Consider the following 20804-nt stretch of genomic DNA (forward strand, 5'->3'; position numbering starts at 1 on the left):
CACAACTTTAAAAGTTCATTAAGTATTATTTTTTAAATTTTTTTAAATTAAATTATTAGTTTTTTATTACATTATTTATTTAATATTAATTTAGCATAACATTTTCATTTTGGTTAACAACTGCACAAAAAAATTGAAAAAAGAAAAATGTATTATATTTAAAATATTTTAATTTGTTATTGAATACATAATTTATTTATAAACATAAATACTATTTATAAACATTAAACATATTCTTTGATTTATTTAATACTTAAAACTATACATAAGCGTGTGTATATATACTACATAATTTATATATTTAAATACACATTTATATATAAATTATTCAATATATCATACTGTCTATTACTAATATTTATTACTAAACATTTTTTTTTTTTTTATAAAGGATGAAATATCAGTCATATAGTTTGTTTATAATTTATTATTTAATTTAATATTAAAATATCATATCATACCCAGAGTTAAAAAAAAGAGGTTCAATAGTGTAGCTTGAAAGATGGTCTGTGATGACAGAGTGTCCAATAGGAGTGGAGAGGGGGCGGGGCTACATGTGATGGACGGATGCTGTTTGGCTAATGCAGGATGAGCTACTAGCAGCTCGAGGGGTGGGTTTATATCAGTCAGAGAGATAAAGGAATAGACCGAGGGCCTCATGAGTCCCGTGGACGTCTCACACGCCTGCATCTGCTCTGGTTTATCACGCAATAATGAGCTTACACAGAGGGCCGAAACACAGCCCATTTTTCAAAAGGGACAAACATATTGAATGCAAATTGCTGCTTCTTAGAGAATAGATTGTTTATTAATGGGCCGGTTGGTTCATTATACAGCAACGCTGTAGGTGGGGACAGCAAGGCATCATGGGTAATGGGCTTTGTAGGGCACACAGCAGCGAATGGTTGTCATCTTCATCTTATCTAGCCGTGGGGGGCACAGTGACTGCTGACAGAAACTTCAGCACGCACCTGTCAATCATGCTCTGTCAATATTAAAGCATTTCTGTTAGAGACCCCAGATATAAAACTGTACTGTGAGTGTTTATGAAAAATGCATGCCGACTTTTTTGTAAAACAGGGATAAAGCTTAATTCAGTAGATATAGCTGCAGGGGACACCGGGGCTAGTTGTCACAATAAAACCACACTGACATAACATTAAGAGTCACTATATAATGAAACTTTTTTTATATTTTACCTAATTGCATTGATTAAAATCTATTACAAATCTATTTACATTTAGTATGTTACTTTGTGTTATATTTCAACAAATTAAATTGACTCTAAATAGTATTATTTATGCACTATTTGAGTTTTATTAATATTTTTAATTAGGATTTTATATGTTCAGTTTTGATTTCAATTGTTATTTTTTTATTTTTTTATCATTTTTTTTAAATATTACTATTTAGGTTCGATTTAGTTTTAATTTATAATAACCAAGGTTCAGTTTTATTATCTTTTTGTAATTTCTAATTAGTAATTTTAGTGGTTTGTTTAGTTTTAAGTTTTTCATCTAACATTTATTTTTTTATTTATATTTTATTTAGTTTAAGTTTTCCACCTAATATTTATATTTCTGTTTTATTTTTAAATTTTTTCTATTTCACCTTAAATGAACAAAAACATTTTTAGTTATTTATTGATTGATTTATTATTTTTACTCATTAAGAGTCACTATATAATTAAACTGCATTTAAAATTTAAAATTTTAGTTGAATTTTTAGTCATTTTGTTTTCTGCTTTTAAACATTACTAGGTTCAATTTATTAATTAGTATTTTTAGTGCTTTATTTAGTTTACATTTTTCGCCTAATATTTATATATCCGTTTTATTTTTATTTTCATTTATATTTTAATTCCATTTCAGTTTTATTTTCATCAACAATAACATTTATTTATTTATTTATCTTAGGTTTCAGATAAACATTTAGGGCATTTTAATGTTTAACATTCCAGCAAGTAGTGCTCCAAAATATCAGAACATATAGGTTTTGGACATTACTAATATTATTTTTACACATACAGCACTGAAGTAAACATCATGGGTTTGTACTTTATTCTGTCTTTCGTCTGAACAAACAGTGGATCAGCGTGAAGTCCTCAGCTGACCTCTCTCTACGACCAGCGCTCTGATTATGTGCACTGCCGTGTCTGTTTTGTTCTTTGACTTTATAGTCTTTAATCTGAGTCGAGGAAGATCAAACCGGCGTCTCTAAGCCAATAAAGAGTTCAGAAGAGGACGAGAAAGATCGTGGCTACACAAACAGAGAGGAGAAGAAAGCAAGCGTCATTCATACCTTTGATCCTCTTTCATTAAAGATAATCTCCACGTCTAAGATCTTCCCAAATTGCTGCAGAAAAGGAGAGCGGGAGAAATAGAGAGCGAGGGAGAGAAAAAGCAAGATGAAGACGGGAATAAGAGAGAGATAAATCGATTAGGAGCCTCTGTGTCCATGAGAAAGTGGGGCTCGAAACCTGGGATGAAATAATAACATCATGCATCCGGCAAACTGGAAATTACATAACACACAGGACATGCTAGATGTTTCCCACTGCAGGCTTCATAAAACAACTTTTCCTGAGTTTAGATTGTGAAAAACTTTTGCAATTCTGTTGCTATAATCACATTCCACCGCATTATTAAGTGTCTGCAGACACTGAGGTCTCTGGCGTGAGGTTTGTAATGTGAAGTCTGCGGTGTGAGGTTTCTAATAAGATGTTTATGGAGTGAGGCCTCTGGCGTGAGGTCTGTCAGGTGAGGTTTTCATTAGAAGTCTGTGGCGTGAGGTTTCTAACATGATATTTTTTGAAGTGAGGGCTCTGGCGTGAGGTCTGTCAGGTGAGGTTTTCATTAGAAGTCTGTGGCGTGAGGTTTCTAACATGATATTTTTTGAAGTGAGGGCTCTGGCGTGAGGTCTGTCAGGTGAGGTTTTCATTAGAAGTCTGTGGCGTGAGGTTTCTAACATGATATTTTTTGAAGTGAGGGCTCTGGCGTGAGGTCTGTCAGGTGAGGTTTTCATTAGAAGTCTGTGGCGTGAGGTTTCTAACATGATATTTTTGAAGTGAGGTTTCTGGCGTGAGGTCTCTAAGCAGAGGTTTTCTTTAGAAGTCTGTCATGTGAGGTTTCTAATGTGACATATATGAAGTCTCTGACATGAGTTTATATTGTAAAGTCTGTGGTGTGAGGTTTCTAATGTGATTATTTTGCAGTGAGGTTTCAATTGTAATGTATATGGAGTCTCTGGCATGAGGTCTCACATGTGAGGTTTTCCATTAGAAAGCTGTGGTGTGAGGTCAAAAGGCGCTTTCGCACCACGTTGTTCTAGGATGCGTTTCATATGCGTTTGGCCAATCATTGTACACTTACGTCACTGGTTCTTATAGAACTGTTTTAGAACCTACTCTGAAGTAGGAGCTAACTTAGTTCCCGCAAATGGAGTTTCTAGGACTAAAAACTAAAACCGCCAAAAAGCGGGAACTTCCGCCAATAATTCTATGGAAAGGTTCTTCCGTGGTGAGATATGTTTTTTAGAGTGAAGTCTCTCACGTGAGGTCTATCATGTCAGCTTTTTTCATTAGAAGTCTCTGGTGTGAGCTTTCTAATAATTTCATTATATTTCTAATGTGATGTCTATAGAGTCTCTGGCATGAGGTCTATCACGTGAAGTTTTTTTTCCAGCAGAAGTCTCTGGGGTGAGGTTTGCAATGTGAAGCCTGTGGTGTGTAATATGATTTTTTTGCAGTGAGGTCTCTGGCGTGAGGTCTTCAGTGGAAGTCTGTGGTGTGAGTTTTTTAATGTTTTTGCAGTGAGGTCTCTGCCGTGAGGTTTTATATCTGTCGGTGGTGTGAGGTTTCTAATGAGTTGGTTTTTCTAGTGATGTTTCTGGTGTGAGGTCTCTCAGGTGAGTTTTTTTTTTCCTATCAAAGTCTGTGGTGTGAGGTTTCTAATGTGATGTATATGGAGTCTCTGTTGTGAGGTCTACCAGATGAGTCTTATTTTTTCAGTAGAAGTCTGTCGTGTGATATTTCTAATGTAATGTATCTGGAGTCTCTTGCATGAGGTCTATCGTGAGGTTTCTCATGTGAATTCCGTGGTGTGAGGTTTCTGATATGATGTTTTTGCAGTGAGGTCTCTCAGGTGAGGTTTTTCAGTTTTTCATTAGAAGTCTGTGGTGTGAGGTTTCTAATATGTTGTATCTGGAGTCTCTGGCATGAAGTTTCTAATGTGATGTTTTTGCATTGAGGCCTCTGGCGTGAGGTTTTTAATAATACTTGTCTGTGGTTTGAGGTTTCTAATGTGATGTTTTTGGAGTAAAGTCTTTGCTGTGAGGTCTCTCAGGTGAGGTTTTGTTAGAATCTGTGATGTGAATTTTCTAATGTGATGTATCTGAAGTCTCTGGAGTGATGTCTCTGGCATGAGATTTATATGAAGTCTGCAGCGTGAGCTTTCTGATGTGATGTTTTTGCAGTGAGCCCTCCGGTGTGAAGTTTTTCATTAGAAGTCTGTGATGTGAATTTTTTAAGGTATCTGCTAGGGCTGTCAAAATGGCTGAAAAACAAAATTCGGATGTTTTTGCAGTGAGGTCTCTCAGGTGAGGTTTTTCAGTTTTTCATTAGAAGTCTGTGGTGTGAGGTTTCTAATATGTTGTATCTGGAGTCTCTGGCATGAAGTTTCTAATGTGATGTTTTTGCATTGAGGCCTCTGGCGTGAGGTTTTTAATAATACTTGTCTGTGGTTTGAGGTTTCTAATGTGATGTTTTTGGAGTAAAGTCTTTGCTGTGAGGTCTCTCAGGTGAGGTTTTGTTAGAATCTGTGATGTGAATTTTCTAATGTGATGTATCTGAAGTCTCTGGAGTGATGTCTCTGGCATGAGATTTATATGAAGTCTGCATCGTGAGCTTTCTGATGTGATGTTTTTGCAGTGAGCCCTCCGGTGTGAGGTTTTTCATTAGAAGTCTGTGATGTGAATTTTTTAGACTGAAAACCAATCACAAAGAGTACTTTCTTCATTTAAAAACTTGAGTTGCAGTAGGATGGGGAAAAACCGCCATAAAGTTGTAACGCATGTTTTTAAAAAGTTGAACTTATATAAATTTTCCATGGCTTTCTAAACATGCGGCTCTCTTGCGAGTGCAACAGTGATAGATGTCCCTCTAGAAAATGTGATAAATATGCGTTCTGTGTGAACGGTTTGGTTTCGGTTTGGACGTAAATAACATCATCTCCGCATTGATGTTCGTTTTTTGCCCGCAGTATTTTGAATGAACAACGTAGCAGCGCCGCATCTAGTGGGTTCAACTGGATAGACTAACAAAAACATTAAAATGCAATGACACTTACATCGTCGTCGCATTTCGTGCGCCACTGATAAGGCTGCCTGACGCACACCTAAAATTCGAATGCAACGTTTTTGCATTCGAATGTGGATTCTTATTTTAAATTCGACGAATATTCGAAATTCAAATTTTTTTTGACAAAACAGGCAATTTAATTATGTACACATTTTATTTTTATTATTATAAAGATAAACTAAACTATGTGTGTACAGTCTGTTTTTTTTCTGTCTTTCACTGATGACAAGCTCCTTTTTCCTCTCTCTTCCTCTCTCTCCCCCTCTCTCTCTCTCTCTCTCTCTCTCTTGTTTTTGTTGTGTGGCATCGCTCCCAAGGAGGGAAACGTTCACCAATCTTCGATTTAGCTTCCGTGCTGTTTGGATCGTTAGAAAGCGGAGGGATGAGGGACGAGCGCAAACCCCTCTAATGAGCGCAGAGAGAGGGTGGCTTTTAATTGATGCCTGCGATGGTCGTATTATTTCACTAAAAGTAATTACCCTGTCGAGCATGCTGCATTGCCATCATTTGGCCACTGCGGTAGAAAATAAAACCTCTGCGAGTGCCGTGCCGGATGGAGAGAGATGAACGTAAATAACATCATCTCCGCATTGATGTTCGTTTTTTGCCCGCAGTATTTTGAATGAACAACGTAGCAGCGCCGCATCTAGTGGGTTCAACTGGATAGACTAACAAAAACATTAAAATGCAATGACACTTACATCGTCCTCGCATTTCATGCTCCACTGATAAGGCTGCCTGACGCACACCTAAAATTCGAATGCAACGTTTTTGCATTCGAATGTGGATTCTTATTTTAAATTCGACGACTATTCGAAATTCAAATTTTTTTTTGACAGCCCTAGTATCTGCAGTAGCTGATGTGAGTTCTCTGGCGTGAGCTCTCATCAGAGGCCTGAGAGTGTCCCTAAGAGAGGTAAAAAATGGGTAAAACAGGCAATTTAATTATGTACACATTTTATTTTTATTATTATAAAGATAAACTAAACTATGTGTGTACAGTCTGTTTTTTTTCTGTCTTTCACTGATGACAAGCTCCTTTTTCCTCTCTCTTCCTCTCTCTCCCCCTCTCTCTCTCTCTCTCTCTCTCTTGTTTTTGTTGTGTGGCATCGCTCCCAAGGAGGGAAACGTTCACCAATCTTCGATTTAGCTTCCGTGCTGTTTGGATCGTTAGAAAGCGGAGGGATGAGGGACGAGCGCAAACCCCTCTAATGAGCGCAGAGAGAGGGTGGCTTTTAATTGATGCCTGCGATGGTCGTATTATTTCACTAAAAGTAATTACCCTGTCGAGCATGCTGCATCGCCATCATTTGGCCACTGCGGTAGAAAATAAAACCTCTGCGAGTGCAGTGCCGGATGGAGAGAGATGACACTGGAAGTGCTAATAGGATCAAGAGTGGTGCAGTTGTCTACAGACACCGACTACAAAAAAGGATGAATAGACTGGGTTATGGGGTCAACGCTAATCAGACTATATGCTAATGTTAATTAGCTGTTTGTGTGAGAGAGGAGAGGTCAGGAAAGAGTCGCTAGACATGAGAAGCAAAGATTCGGGAAGCCTTCATCTTCATTAACAGCACTGCAATTAGGAAAGAAAAAACACACGAGATCTCTTTAAAATCTTGGTTGTTTCTCAGACAGCGGTTAGATGAAATGAAGAGTGAATGCAGACTTTTGGTTAAGATTCCTGCTTCTTGAATGTTTCTTCTGAAAAAAAAAAAATTCACCAGTAATCTCACATTTCTCCTCTAGAGCTTCAAACGAGATCTCAATAATGTCTCAAACTGTGCTCAGATTAGCCAAGTGTGCAATCAAAGTCAGAGGTCTCAATATGAACTCAAATTGTGTCAACATCAACTAATCTGGCTGCGATCTGTATTTTAGGAGAATCATCTGAGATGATACTGAGACATAACAGTAATCTCCTTTTAAGTCTCCTGAGCAATAACACTTTCTGGTGATCTTTCGGCATAAAATCCAGAAACGCTCAAACTGGAAAGAAAAATCCCAAATGAGATCTCATTAAAGCCTCAACTGCTTCCCCTAGATTTCAGTAAGATGAAGGCTTTTGTTGAAGTCTTCAGCTTCTCATATATTTCTCCTGAGAAAAAGACTCCTTTCAGAAGAGATCTCAACAATGTCTAAAATTGTGCTCAGATTTGCCAAGACACCAAAGTCTGCAATCAAAAGTCAGATATCTTTATATGAACTTAATTTCTTATCAAATAATCTGGCTGCTACATTTTCTTTTTTTCCAAACAGATTTTAGGAGAAACATCTGAGATGATACTGAGACACAACAGCGGACTCGTTTGTCCCATGAGCAATAAAACTTTCCTATGAACAGTAATCTATCTGTATAAGATCCAGAAACACTCAAACTGTAAAGATCACAAATCACAAATGAGATCTCATTAAAGTCTCAATTGTTTCTCCTAGATTTCAATGAGATTCAATGGAGACTTTAGCTGAAGTCTTCTTCTCAGATGTTTCTCCTAAAAAGGACTCTAGTAATCTCCAAAGTCTGCAATCAAAAGTCAGATATCTTCAAATGAACTTAATTTCTTATCAAATAATCTGGCTGCTACATTTTATTTTTTTCCAAACAGATTTTAGGAGAAACATCTGAGATGATACTGAGACATAACAGCGGACTCGTTTGTCCCATGAGCAATAAAACTTTCCTATGAACAGTGATCTATCTGTATAAGATCCAGAAACACTCAAACTGTAAAGATCACAAATCACAAATGAGATCTCATTAAAGTCTCAATTGTTTCTCCTAGATTTCAATGAGATTCAATGGAGACTTTAGCTGAAGTCTTCTTCTCAGATGTTTCTCCTAAAAAGGACTCTAGTAATCTCACATGTATCTCCTCTAGAGTTTCAGAAGAAATCTCAACAATGTCTCAAACTTTGCTCAGATTTACCAATATATACGTATCTGCAATCCAAAGTCAAGAGATCTCATTACGAACTCAAATTCTCTCAACATCAAATAATCTGGCTTTTATCTACCTTTTATTTCTCCAGATTTTTAGGAAAATCATCTGAGGCATAACAGCAAACTCCTTCAACTTTACTTAGCTATAAAATATCCCTCTGATTGCTTATTTTTCAGCATAAGACCTATGCTCAACCTGGAACGAAAAGTCACAAATGAGATCTCTTTAAAGTCTCAACTGTTCCTCCTAGATTTCGATGCAATTAAACTGAGGCTTTTGCTGAAGTCTTCTGCTTCTCAGATGCTTCTCCAGGCAAACAGACTCCAGTAATCTCACATTTCTCCTCTAGAGTTTCAGTAGAGATCTCAACAATGTCTCACACTGCGCTCAGATTTTCCAAGATACTAAAATCTGCAATCAAACGTCTCAATATGAACTCAAATATTTCTCATCAAATGATCTCAGCTGCTCTCCACATTCATTGTATGCCTCTAGTTTTATTTCTCCAAATGAATTTGAGGTGAAACATCTGAGACAATGCCGATACTAAAACAAATCGAGTGCAATAACATTTCAAGAATGACTGTGCTCATGCTCTTTTTGTTTGTGCTACAGCTGCAATGGCTTAATATTATTGCTCATCCAATCAGCTTCTGTGTGAAACTGTAGGCTGAAATCTATCAATTTATTCAAATGAATGCACATTCTGCGGAGGGCTCAATCAGAGACACACAAACACATTAACTCCCCAGCGTGAGCTCCGTGTTGTATGCTGGGGTTTTCCCTGGCTAGCGTGCCGCAGATGCTAATTGTTTCAACCAGGCCTAATGGACCAGTGATAGAGATTAATTAGTTTGGTGGGAAAGTTGCGTATGGTTGGGGAAGTGGTCGTCTCTACTAAGCATGCTCAGTTACCCCCTGTAGTGGCTGTTTTCTCATGCATACGTGCAGTAAAACCTTAGCACAGCGCTGCAGGGAATGAAGCACTTAGTAGTTTTGCAGAGGATTGTGCTGCAGTTAAATACAATTGAAGCCGCTTTGGATAAAAGCACCTGTCAAACGCATAAATGTCTGCCAAATTATTACATTATGATATAATTGGTTGTGATCAACAGCTTGCCAGTATCACAGTTTGCTATGGAAAAACTGTATACTGGAAGCTTACAAAGTGTGATTTTAACCGAAAAGCATTCAAAGAAATTCAACACATGCACAGTATATTCTGGGAAATGACAATTTTTAGGTTAAAAGTTAATTTAATAAAAATTATGCATATATAAACTGAATAAAACAAAGCTGTTTGCATGAAACATCAAACTTTTAAAATATTTGTAAATTTTATTAATCAATAAAATATTAAAACGTTAAAAGTAAATAAAATTAAATATTTAAATGAAAGCTAAAATATTAAAACTATAAAACAAGCATTTGTCAAGTTTATCTCTTAAAACTCTAGCTTTTCTAGTAAAAAAAAAAAAATTACAGTTATATGAATAAATTCCGAATAGCAATTCTCCAACCTGTTTGTAACCTGAATTCATATTCAGCAATTGAATCGGCTTATAAAACGCATTCTCAATTAAATTCTGAAAGGCCAGAGTAAAAAATTGCCAACTTTAAGCCTTCAACAAGTTTATTTTGATACAATTTGCTTTACTAGTTTACAAATTACAGTTATAAAACAATATTTGAATTCCAACTAATTTGAAAATTCAATTAGCGATTCTCAATCCTGTTTGCAACCTCAATTCATATGCAGAAATTAAACTGCAACTTAAAAGGCATTGTCAAATTCAATTCTGAATGGCAAGAGTGAAACCAGTCTCCTTCAGAAGCTGGATTAGCTGGATTCTATGGCAGGGAATTATGCACAAAGTACCCTGCCAAAAAAGCTCATGTCGTATTCTGCAAACCAAAGCCGTATTGAAGGCAGTTTCAGAGCTCTGCGTCTTTTGAAGTGCTCTGATTGGTGGGGTTTTCTTTAATGCGAGTGGTCTCTCCATACCGATGAAGACTTATTCGCTGCTCACAGGAGTCAGATTTAAGCAGATCTTTAATTCCGTCTCTTAAAAGAGTAGAGCCGCAGGTGGAATGCTAACATAGTGTCTGCACAGCGGGAAAGCCAGAGATGAAGGTAAGGCCCCCTGTGAGAGAAATTCCCAGCAGCCCTTGAGGCCCACAGGCAGAGGGGAAGAAGAAACAGCCCTAAAGCCAACACAAAGGCGGAGGTTTTACTTCTAGGAACACTCTCTCCTACCTCACATTTCCATACGGACATCCTCAGTAATAAACCACTCGGCTCTGGATAATGAGCCCCGTACTTCTGCACTCATTAGCGACTCCCAGACTCCAGCGCTTTAGCCTGCGACGCTAACCTGACGCCCCACTCATTGATTCTCCGTTAGCAAAGCAGCTAATTAGCCGCACTGCTTTCCTTGGCAAACCTTCGGCCCTGCTCACCACAGGCTAAATCTCCATTAGCCACGAGGCTAATCAACGCCACCAAGCCTTGTTAGCGCGGGATCGAGTCATTAGCGTGGCTTACTTGAGTCTGTGCAGGCAGATGGAGCTTATAACGAGTGAATACGTCTTAAGGTGTTGGGCTTACACGGCTATAGTATGGCCATATTTCCTTTGTTTACCTTCTGTGATGTCTTATGCAAATGTGGCTAACTTTCAACATGCTAACAGCACGCAAAAGCCATGTAGTGCTTCAAGCAATTACAGCAGAGCGCAATCCATTTGGTTCTATTACAATGTAAAACAAGATTTTTTTTAAAGTTGTAAATAAACCAATGAATATTGGAGTACGGTTTCAAGAAAATCATTTTTCATTTTTTTCTACTTCAAGGAGTTTTTGAGTAAAAACTGTTTACTTGTGAAGGAAAACAAATGAAAATTTGCTGAGAATGCAGTCATCCTCAGGCCATCCAAGATGTAATTTCTTCATCAGAACAGATTTGGAAAAAATTTTGCCGTCAGAATGAGGGTCCAAACAGCTGATAAAAACATCACAATAATCTACACCACTCCAGTCCATCAATGTCTTGTGAAGAGAAAAGCTGTGTGTTTGTAAGAAACAATTTAATCATTAAGGCTTTTTAACTTTAAACCATTGCTTCTGTCCAAAATAAAATAAAACAAATAATATTCATAATAAATAAATAAATAAATAGAGTCTATAATGAATAATGTTTTCTCCAGTCATAAAGTCCATCTCCTTTTGTCTCTCACATCAAAATCCAACCACATATGTGTTTAGAACTGTTTTGGCCGCTAAACGGTTCTTGATCTGTGCAGATTTCTCTCCTAATTCAGATGAGGCGACTTGAGAAAGCAATATTCTGGATCATGGACTCGTATTTTAGCAGGAAGTAATGGACTGAAGTTAAAAATGTCTTAATGATAATTATGTTACTTTCAAACATGCAGTCATTGCTTCTTATTGTGGATTATTGTGATGTTTTTATCAGCTGTTTGGACTCATTCTGACGGCACCCATTCACTGCAGAGCATCCATTGCTGAGCAAGTGATATGATGCAAAATTTCTCCAAATGCATCTTGATTTAAGAACATTCAGATATTTATAATGGAAAACAAGACCAAAGTATTGAGCAAGAAAGGATGCCAGCTTGGTTAGTAGTGATTAAACAAATGTCCCCAGTCGTCCATATTGTTTTTGGCATCCATATTGAGTTTGCATCATATATCTCTGGACCACCTATGCACAATAACTGCGAGCTAATTACTGTGCTGATTTGGCATACACAAACCTGGCAGCCTCGTGAAACAATAATCCAGCTATCACAGAGCATGATGGGAAACGAGCGAGGGGCCACAGACCATGTTGTATGTAATTTATACGGCTACGCAGCGGTCTGTGCTGTAATTAACATCATCTTTTCAACAGAGCCACCAGCCGACATCAGCCCAAACAAATGAGCACTGTTTAAAGCAGCTTTTCTGGCCAGCCTGCTGCTGTTGGGTCATTAAGATGATTGAGATGATTTCAGCAAATAAGAAAGAAGCGGTGTGTCTGTGTGTACATTTAGTCAGCCCATAGTCGTCTTACCCTAAAGGTAAGTTTACCATAACGGTTAATGTAATTCATATATTCAGATATAAAAATGTAATTCAGACATAAAAATGTTCTTACTCAGTATTTTTGACTTGTTTTCCATTACAAATATATACTCGTTCTTAAATAAACATATATACTAGAGAAGCAAAACAACTTAAGATAAGTCTTCACAATTAAGGGTGCTTTCACACCTGGCCCATTGTTTCGGAACCTGGCGCGTTTCCCCCCTTAGCTCAGTTAGTTTGGGCATATGTGAACACGGTAATCGCGCTCCGATCCGCGCCAAAACAATTGGTCCGAGATCGCCTGAACGAGGTGGTCTCGGCTCGATTGAAAACGAACTCTGGAGCGGTTCGGTTGTAGTGAGAAAGCAATCCGATCTAACGGACCAACGAAACAGGCTATATCACAATGTATAATGGGTAAAAGCAATCCGATCCAATGGACCAACGAACCAGGCTATATCACAATGTATGATGTACGTAAGTTCCGTGAAAAGCATTAGCTTTGTTGTTTTGCTAATACTTCAAAATGAACCTGTGAATGTCTGTGGGTGACTTGTATTAACAAATTTGTTCCGTTTAGAAACTTTGCCGTGTGAAAGCGAACCGCACCAAGAATAAAAAGCAACATTGTAATAATTTTAATCCCTGTTTCGGAACAAAGCAATCGATCTACAGGTGTGAAAGCACCCTAAGTGAGTTTATGCTTAGAAGAAAAACTCTCTGCTAATGAGGAAAGAAAAATGAGGAAAGAAAAAAATTCCCTTACTTCAAAGGGAAAACAAGATTATTTTCTTGCCCTAATGGCATTACTTGTTCTCAATTTTCAAACTTAATTTTGATTTTTTTCCCCCCCAGAAAACAAGATTTGATATCTTAAGTAAAAAGAGCAATTAATTATACTTGATAAGCAAAAAATAAATAATAAAAATAAAAATAAAATAAAATAAAATACTTTATTTATTTATTTATTTGTTTTTTTTTCAATTAAGTAGTTAAATATTTAATATTTGACAACTGTTTATGACAGAAATGACCAACAGCAATTATTCTGTGATACAAACTACTCAAACGTTGTCTAATTTCACCATTCTAAATTAAAAAAAAAATAATTTACGTGATTCATGTAATCCATAATGAATGTGGCGAGACAGGAAACATTTTGCTGTTTTGCCTTTTTAAATTATGTACACATTCACACTTATTTGTATTTTAAAAATTTACTTTGCAAATAGTTCAAATTGATTATAAATTTGACTTCTCCGTGGGAACAGATTTGGAGAAATGTAGCACTACATCACTTGCTCACCAATGGATCCTCTGCAGTGAATGGGTGCCGTCAGATTGAGACTCCAAACAGCTGATCAAAACATCCCAATAATTCACAAGGGTTAGACTTTATTTTAAGGTGTTCTTGTTTCAGTGTAATTGTAAGAACTGTAAAATTAATATTAATTAACTACATGTACTTACTATGTTTAGGATTAGGGTTTGGCTTAGGGTTACTTGCATGTAAACATGCATAATTAATTGTTATTATAATAGTAAGTACATGTAACGTGTAACGAAGACACCGTAAAATAAAGAGTTACCTCCACAAGTAATCCACACCACTCCAGTCTGTCAATTAACATCTTGAGAAGTGAAAAGCTGCGTGTTTGTAAGAAACAATTCCATTAAGGCATTTTAACTTCAAACTGTTCATACCAAAATATGCAAAAATGCAAAAAATAAATAAATAAAAAAATCCTAATCCATAATAATGCTTCTTCCAGTGATAAAGTCCATCCACTGTTCTCCTCTCACATCAAAATCCACCCACATATGTGACCCTGGAGCACAGTCTTAAGTCTTAAGTCGCTGGGGTATATTTGTAGCAATAGCCGACAATACATTGTATGGGTCAAAATTATTCATTTTTCTTTTATGCCAAAAATCATTAGGATATTAAGTAAAGATCATGTTCAATGAATATATATTTTTTAATTTCCTACCGTACATATATTAAAACTTAATTTTTGATTATTAATATGCATTGCTAAGAACTTAATTTGGACAACTTTAAAGGCGATTTTCTCAATATTTTGATTTTTTTGCACCCTCAGATTCCAGGTTTTCAAATAGTTGTATCTCAGCCAAATATTATCCTATCCTAACAAACCATACATCAATGGAAAGCTTATTTATTCAGCTTTTAGATATAAATATATGTATAAATCTCAATGAAAAAAAAAAAATAGCCTTATGACTGGTTTTGTGGTCCAGAAAGCAATATTATGAATAGAGGATGGAGGTTAAAAACATCTTAATAATGGATTTGTTTATCAGAAACACACAGCTTTTCTCTTCACAAGTCATTAACTGATGAACTGGAGTGGTGTGGATTACTTATGGATTAGTGTGATGTTTTTATCAGCTGTTTGGACTCTCATTCTGACGGCACCCATTCACTGCAGAGCATCCATTGATGAGCAAGTGATGCAATGCTACATTTCTCCAAATCTGATGAAGAACAAAAAATTATGACCTGAGGATGAATACATTTTCAGCAATTTTTTGTGTGAACTATTCCTTTAAAGAGCATGAATCCTCAGGTGATGAAACCATGAAAGAGGCTGCTGGCTAAAAGCAAACAGAAATGTGTTATAGTACAAGAAGTTCTCAAACTCACCCCAAACATTTGCCGTAAATCCGGGTCACGGAAGCGGAAGGGGATGTTGGAGACGTGTAACCGTTTGGGCTGCTGTTTTTCCGTGGACTCTGAATGCGGCACCTGCTGGGAAACTTCTGTTTGCGTCACGTCTTCCGTCTGTCCGAGCAAAACAAAGACAAAAGAGCCGCCCGTTCATGAGTGCCTCCAGGTTAAACTCACAACGAAAGAAAAGAGAATAAGAAAAAAAAAGATGAAGGATAGTAAGTTAGCCTATTTATCCACAGATATCATTTTTCCCTCCAGCTGCACGCGGCTAAACAGACGTTGAGTTATGGTGGCCTACCTGAGGTCATGCATCTACAATACGATTATTAATCTCCACCTGTTACTGTCTGAGGAGCCCAAACACACCAGATATACTGACAAATATCCATCAAACACACACACACTCACGCTCGTGGAGGCCATTGGCTTGTTGTTTCCATCATTATGTTGATGAACCGCCACAAATGAAACTTCAGACGCGTGTGACAGATGTTTTCTCTCTCCGCTAGCTCAGTCGAGCAGAACGACACACACACACACACACACACACACACACACACACACTCATTTTCATGTGCTCGCTTAAAGCAGCATGTCATCAGAATGTCATCATTGAGGTAAAAAAATTTCAGATTCATTCAAACACACACACACACACACACACACACACACATGCATGCATGTACACACAATGACAACGACATCAACAAATCTCCCCAGAGCATCACGGGCTTCATCAAAACATCAACACACAGCACCAACATTATTACATCAGCTCGTAACGGAGACACACACAAATACAAACACACTGTGTGCGGCACGCGTGCAAATACATGCAGTCAGTTCTGCCAGTAATTTGACAAATCTCACGAAAACATGAAAGTATCCTGTATGATTTATTGCTAGAAATATTGCAAGTGCAATTGCTAATGATGCTTCATGAGAGCAGAAACGGGCACAAATTTAAGTCATTATTCACTGAAAAACTCGTCTGCTGCAGGTCTCAAATGTGACTTGCAGCATTATTATAGTTAACTAAAAGCATAAAAAACAGTTCTTGTTACTTAAAATAAAATAAACATGAACTGAACTGGAATAAAATAAAAACGTAAGCTTATTTAATTTAAATAACATTTTCAGCATTTCTCATTTTTGTTTAGTTTAACTTTATGTACTTAACTAAAAAAAATTAAAAAAAAATAATAAAAAAACACAGATATTAAAAAAAATTTAATAAATAAAAATGTCAAAAACCACAGAAAAAAATGGCTAAACTTAAAATGAAATTAAAATGAAAACAAAACAAAAACTAATTAAAACTATTAATACAAATATAATCAAAGTTGTACTAAAATAACACTGGTCACTTGTAAATTTCAAATACTACTGGTTCTCACAAATGCATGCAAAAAAAAAAAGATATCACAAAAACACATGACAAAATTAAACCTTATTTTAATACTATTGCATTGCACTGACACAAATTTAAAAGCCAATAAACACATTTTCACCCCAAAATCTCATTACTGTAATGCATATGTTTGTTTATAGTTCGCATTGATGATTCTCATTATATTCCCATTGCTGTAATAGTGTCATTTTTAATGCTAATGTCATAAAAAGTACTGTTATATATGATTTTTTTTTTAAATCAGCAACTTAATGGCATATAAAAAATACTACAAATCCTGTAATTTAAATAACATTATTTATACTTTTTTCTGCATTACAGAAATGAGAAATGGGGAAATGTGTATAAAAGTCATGAAAATAAATGTTCTAGAAATATTCATTATTTATTTTCCTTTTGATTTCAGGGTGAAATATGACCTGAGCACGTTTTAAATTAAATGATCATATGTTATTATTATTATTATTATTATTGACATTACAGAAATGAGAATTGGTGGAATTTTTTATTTTTTTTTTCTTATTGTTTCTTTTGATTTTGGAGTGAAATATGAGCCGAACATGTTCCTTACAAGTTTCCTGACATTCACCTTGTTTTTCACCTTTTCTTGTTTCTTTTCTTCTATACATGCGAAACACAGGCTGGTGCTGGCGTGGAGTCATGCGGCGCATGATTTATGATCACACGTATGTGCATGCAGACACATGCAGTACATCATTCATTACACACACACTCAACATGCTGCTCCGCTGTAGGGAGGAGTGTGATACATCGTTCTCATTTATCTCCCAGCATTAATCACCCCAGCATCATCATCATCACCATCATCATCACCAGCGTAACGACCGTCGGCTTTATTGTTGCCATTATGATAATCACTGTCCCGGCAGTAACGAGGCTCGTTTGTGCTCTTTTATGGCTCTCGCCTGCGCTCTGACACGCACTGTTCTCACTGACAGCTGTCTGACTCCATCGCTCTGCCAGTGTGTTTCTGGGGCCGCGGGTGAAGACTGGGCCACCAACCCCGCTCCTCCCCCTCCCGCCCTCACTGCACCCTGGGTAATGGGAGGACGCTCGTCCCCCGGGGCCGCGTGGAGACGTGTGGAGGTTAATAGCACACAATGACTTAGCTTAATCTCTCTTTCTATCTTATTCTTTTTTTTCTATCTAATAATCTTCTTATAAGCATAATTCTTACTAAATGGTTAGATTTAAGATGAACATAGCAGTCGTCATTTACTCTCGACATCTGAGCCGCTGAAGACGCAGAGGATTATGTTTGTTTCTGAAGGGAATGCGCCCCCGATCTACATAAATGCGTCTATGTTTGTGCAAATCATTCATGATCCAGTTTCACCCACAGAAGAAGTGAGTATAAGGTTTTTTATGAATCTTTGCAAATCTCCTTTCCTAATAATGTGCTAGTTAGCAAGTTCCACGGCTAAATGTGGCTAAAGTTCGTGAGAACGGCTCTTCACCCCACGGAAGAGAGGGGCGGGGTCAGCAGAGCTCATTATCATTTAAAGGCACATGCACCGAAACGGATCGCTGTGAACAGAGCTGTTTTTGACAGGGTAAAAAGGGTGTTGTTATACACTACCATTGAGAATTTTTAACCAAAGTATGTTATAGAATTTTCATTAACCCTCTGGGGTCTGAGGGTGTTTTGGGGCCCTGGAGAAGTTTTGACATGCCCTGACATTTGTGTTTTTTTCAGTATCTTAAAAACATAAATGGCTAAAGACCCTAAAGAATAATTTCAACTTGTGGAAAATAGGCATCCGATGACCCCTTTAACACACGAAAAACTAAACAAATTCGTCAACAGAGTGTGTTGTAAGCATAAACCTCACTAAATGTTGTTCAATTTATGGTCAGCACAAGAAAAACAAAACATTGTTGCTTTGAATCTATAAAATGTATTTATTTGTAATAATTAGTTTTTCTTGTTGTAAGCATAAACCTCACTAAATATAATTGGATTAATGCTTAACACATTAATTTCAATAATGGTGACATTAAACTGAAACGCTCAAAATAAAATAAAATAATAAAATAAAATAAAATAAAATAAAATAAAATAAAATAAAATAAAATAAAATAAAATAAAATAAAATAAAATAAAATAAAATAAAATAAAATAAAATAAAATAAAATAAAATAAAATAAAATAAAATAAAATAAAATAAAATAAAATAAAAAGTCCCATGTCGGTTGTGAATTAGAAAATAGCAAAAGAGCAATAAAATATCAGTAGCAATAAATTATAAAAAAAATATTTATTAAAAAAACTAAATGAAAAATATATAAAGTTATTTTGAAGCACTTTTAATAAGCCACACTCTCCATCAGCACAATAATCATTTATAATGAGGTTTAAGCACAGGGCCGTGAGCGTCTGAGAACCATTATCAGCCACAGAAAGACTATGAGAGAGAAATCCACCCGGCCCAACGAGATTAACTAGTGAGCGTGTCCACCTTTCTGCTACGCTAAATTATTCATGCTACACCATGTACACGCATAAAGAAAACAGGCCAGGAGGAAAAGAAAAAGCAGAAATCTGAAAGAGCATTACAGAAAGACGAGACGATTTTCTGAGCACAACCGCTGAGAAAACTACACTTTGCTTCTTATTTAAGATGCAATATACTAAGCAAGGCCTCAAAAACTAATGAAACTGCCAACAGGAACTGCATAAAGGCCACTGCACTGCATTCGTGTTAACACTCCCCAATGCACTGAATACATAGTGCTGGTATTTAGACGGGTCTTCAGCTCAGAAACATCAATTAACGTCCCGACTGCATGAAGCAGGAATGATGCAAACAGACACAGCACTTATTCGGTGTCACTCTGTCTGCGAGCGGGAGCTAGTAATACATGACAGTGATGATGTCATTCCAACCGCAGCGAGCATGACACATCGTTACAGTGGCGTCAAACGCTCGCTCTCGCCTCATTATTTTGGACAGAGGAGCATGTACTCCCAAAACACAGCAGCTCCTCACACACCTGCCCATGCACAGCTTCCTCCACGGCTTCATAATGACTGCATCATCTCAATATTTTACAGTGACTTATGGGAGATGAACCCTGTCCACTTTTAGATGCTCTGTGACACAGGGTCATCAGATGAAGTTCAAGTGATTTCTGGTTTCTGGTGTGAACTCAGTAAGATCTGCAGCTGAAACCAAAATTCATATTCTTAATGCATGTTTGTGGTCTTTTTGATTGAACAATTAATCAGTGCACGCTATTCCAAAGGGTAGCAACGCTGAAAATCCTTCACCTAATTTGGTGTTACGGGTCAAAAATCACCCACCTTTTAAAACCATATGCTTTATTATCGCCAAGTCGTGGATTCAATCTTTTTGTCAACTTGTTTTCTTTCATGTAGAACAGGTTGTGTATTTCCTTTGGAACTTATAGGCCTCACTGATCTGAGCTCAAGCACATCAGTTTTGGAGTGAAAAAAACAAACATTATTTGTGGATAAACTCAAAGACTGACTTTGACTGAAATAAAAGTTGACAAAAACACTGAACCCAGTATTTGGTAACAATCTAGCATAACAAGAAATGTATAAGCAATTATTTGTGGATGGTCATTTTTGATCAGGAACACAAGTATAACAAAGTGGGAAGAATGATCACAAAAAAAGTATATATATATATATATATATATATATATATTTTTTTTTTTTTTTTTTGTGTTAATAAAAATAAAAAAAGTAGTGATTTATTCTTAAAACAAGAAAAGTGGAAATAAATAAATAAATAAATAATATATGCTCTGAAACCTTTGTCTTAATTTCTCAAGAACTTGTGCTTTAATAACCTATATTTATTTTATATTAATACAAATAACTGTGTGTGTGTGTGTGTGTGTGTGTGTAATATATAATCAAAAAATACAAAACTATATTACAGTTGTTTATTTACAAATTGTTTTATAAACTGTATTATCAATTATTTTTATTGTTTTCATTAATTATTTTTAATTAATTTCTATTTAGATTTTAAATATAAGACCATATATAAAGGGGTTTTTGATGGATGCAAGGAACACATCTTCACAAGTAAATCATTTATCAAGGTCAGTACAGTCACTACATGTAATTGTTTTGATGTATAGCCGATTTCCTGCAACAAGTCTACACATTTTAGAAAAAATAATGTCCTCTCAGGCTAAAAATGACCAAAACACAACACAGACACACTTCATTTTGATATATTTTTCAGGAAACATTACTTAATATCTTAAGTAATATTTTATCAAAAGGTTTAATTGTTCCATTAAAAAAAAAA

The 20804-nt window shown here is 36.2% G+C and overlaps 1 protein-coding gene across 2 annotated transcripts in view; it reads right to left on the reverse strand.

The window, feature by feature from the left end:
• LOC107719784 (RNA binding protein fox-1 homolog 3-like) overlaps nt 1-20804 on the reverse strand; it is a 202955-nt gene that overhangs the window by 20902 nt on the left and 161249 nt on the right. For both annotated transcript variants that reach the window (XM_016527298.1, XM_016527299.1), the window contains 2 exons: nt 15057-15194; nt 2302-2355 (listed from right to left, as the gene is read on the reverse strand). In XM_016527298.1, the coding sequence (XP_016382784.1) occupies nt 2302-2355; nt 15057-15194 (192 nt within the window). The remainder of the gene's footprint in view (nt 1-2301; nt 2356-15056; nt 15195-20804) is intronic.

This window comes from Sinocyclocheilus rhinocerous, unplaced genomic scaffold (genome assembly GCF_001515625.1).
Source record: "Sinocyclocheilus rhinocerous isolate Xijiao unplaced genomic scaffold, SAMN03320098_v1.1 scaffold301, whole genome shotgun sequence".
NCBI classification, from domain to species: Eukaryota; Metazoa; Chordata; class Actinopteri; order Cypriniformes; family Cyprinidae; genus Sinocyclocheilus; species Sinocyclocheilus rhinocerous.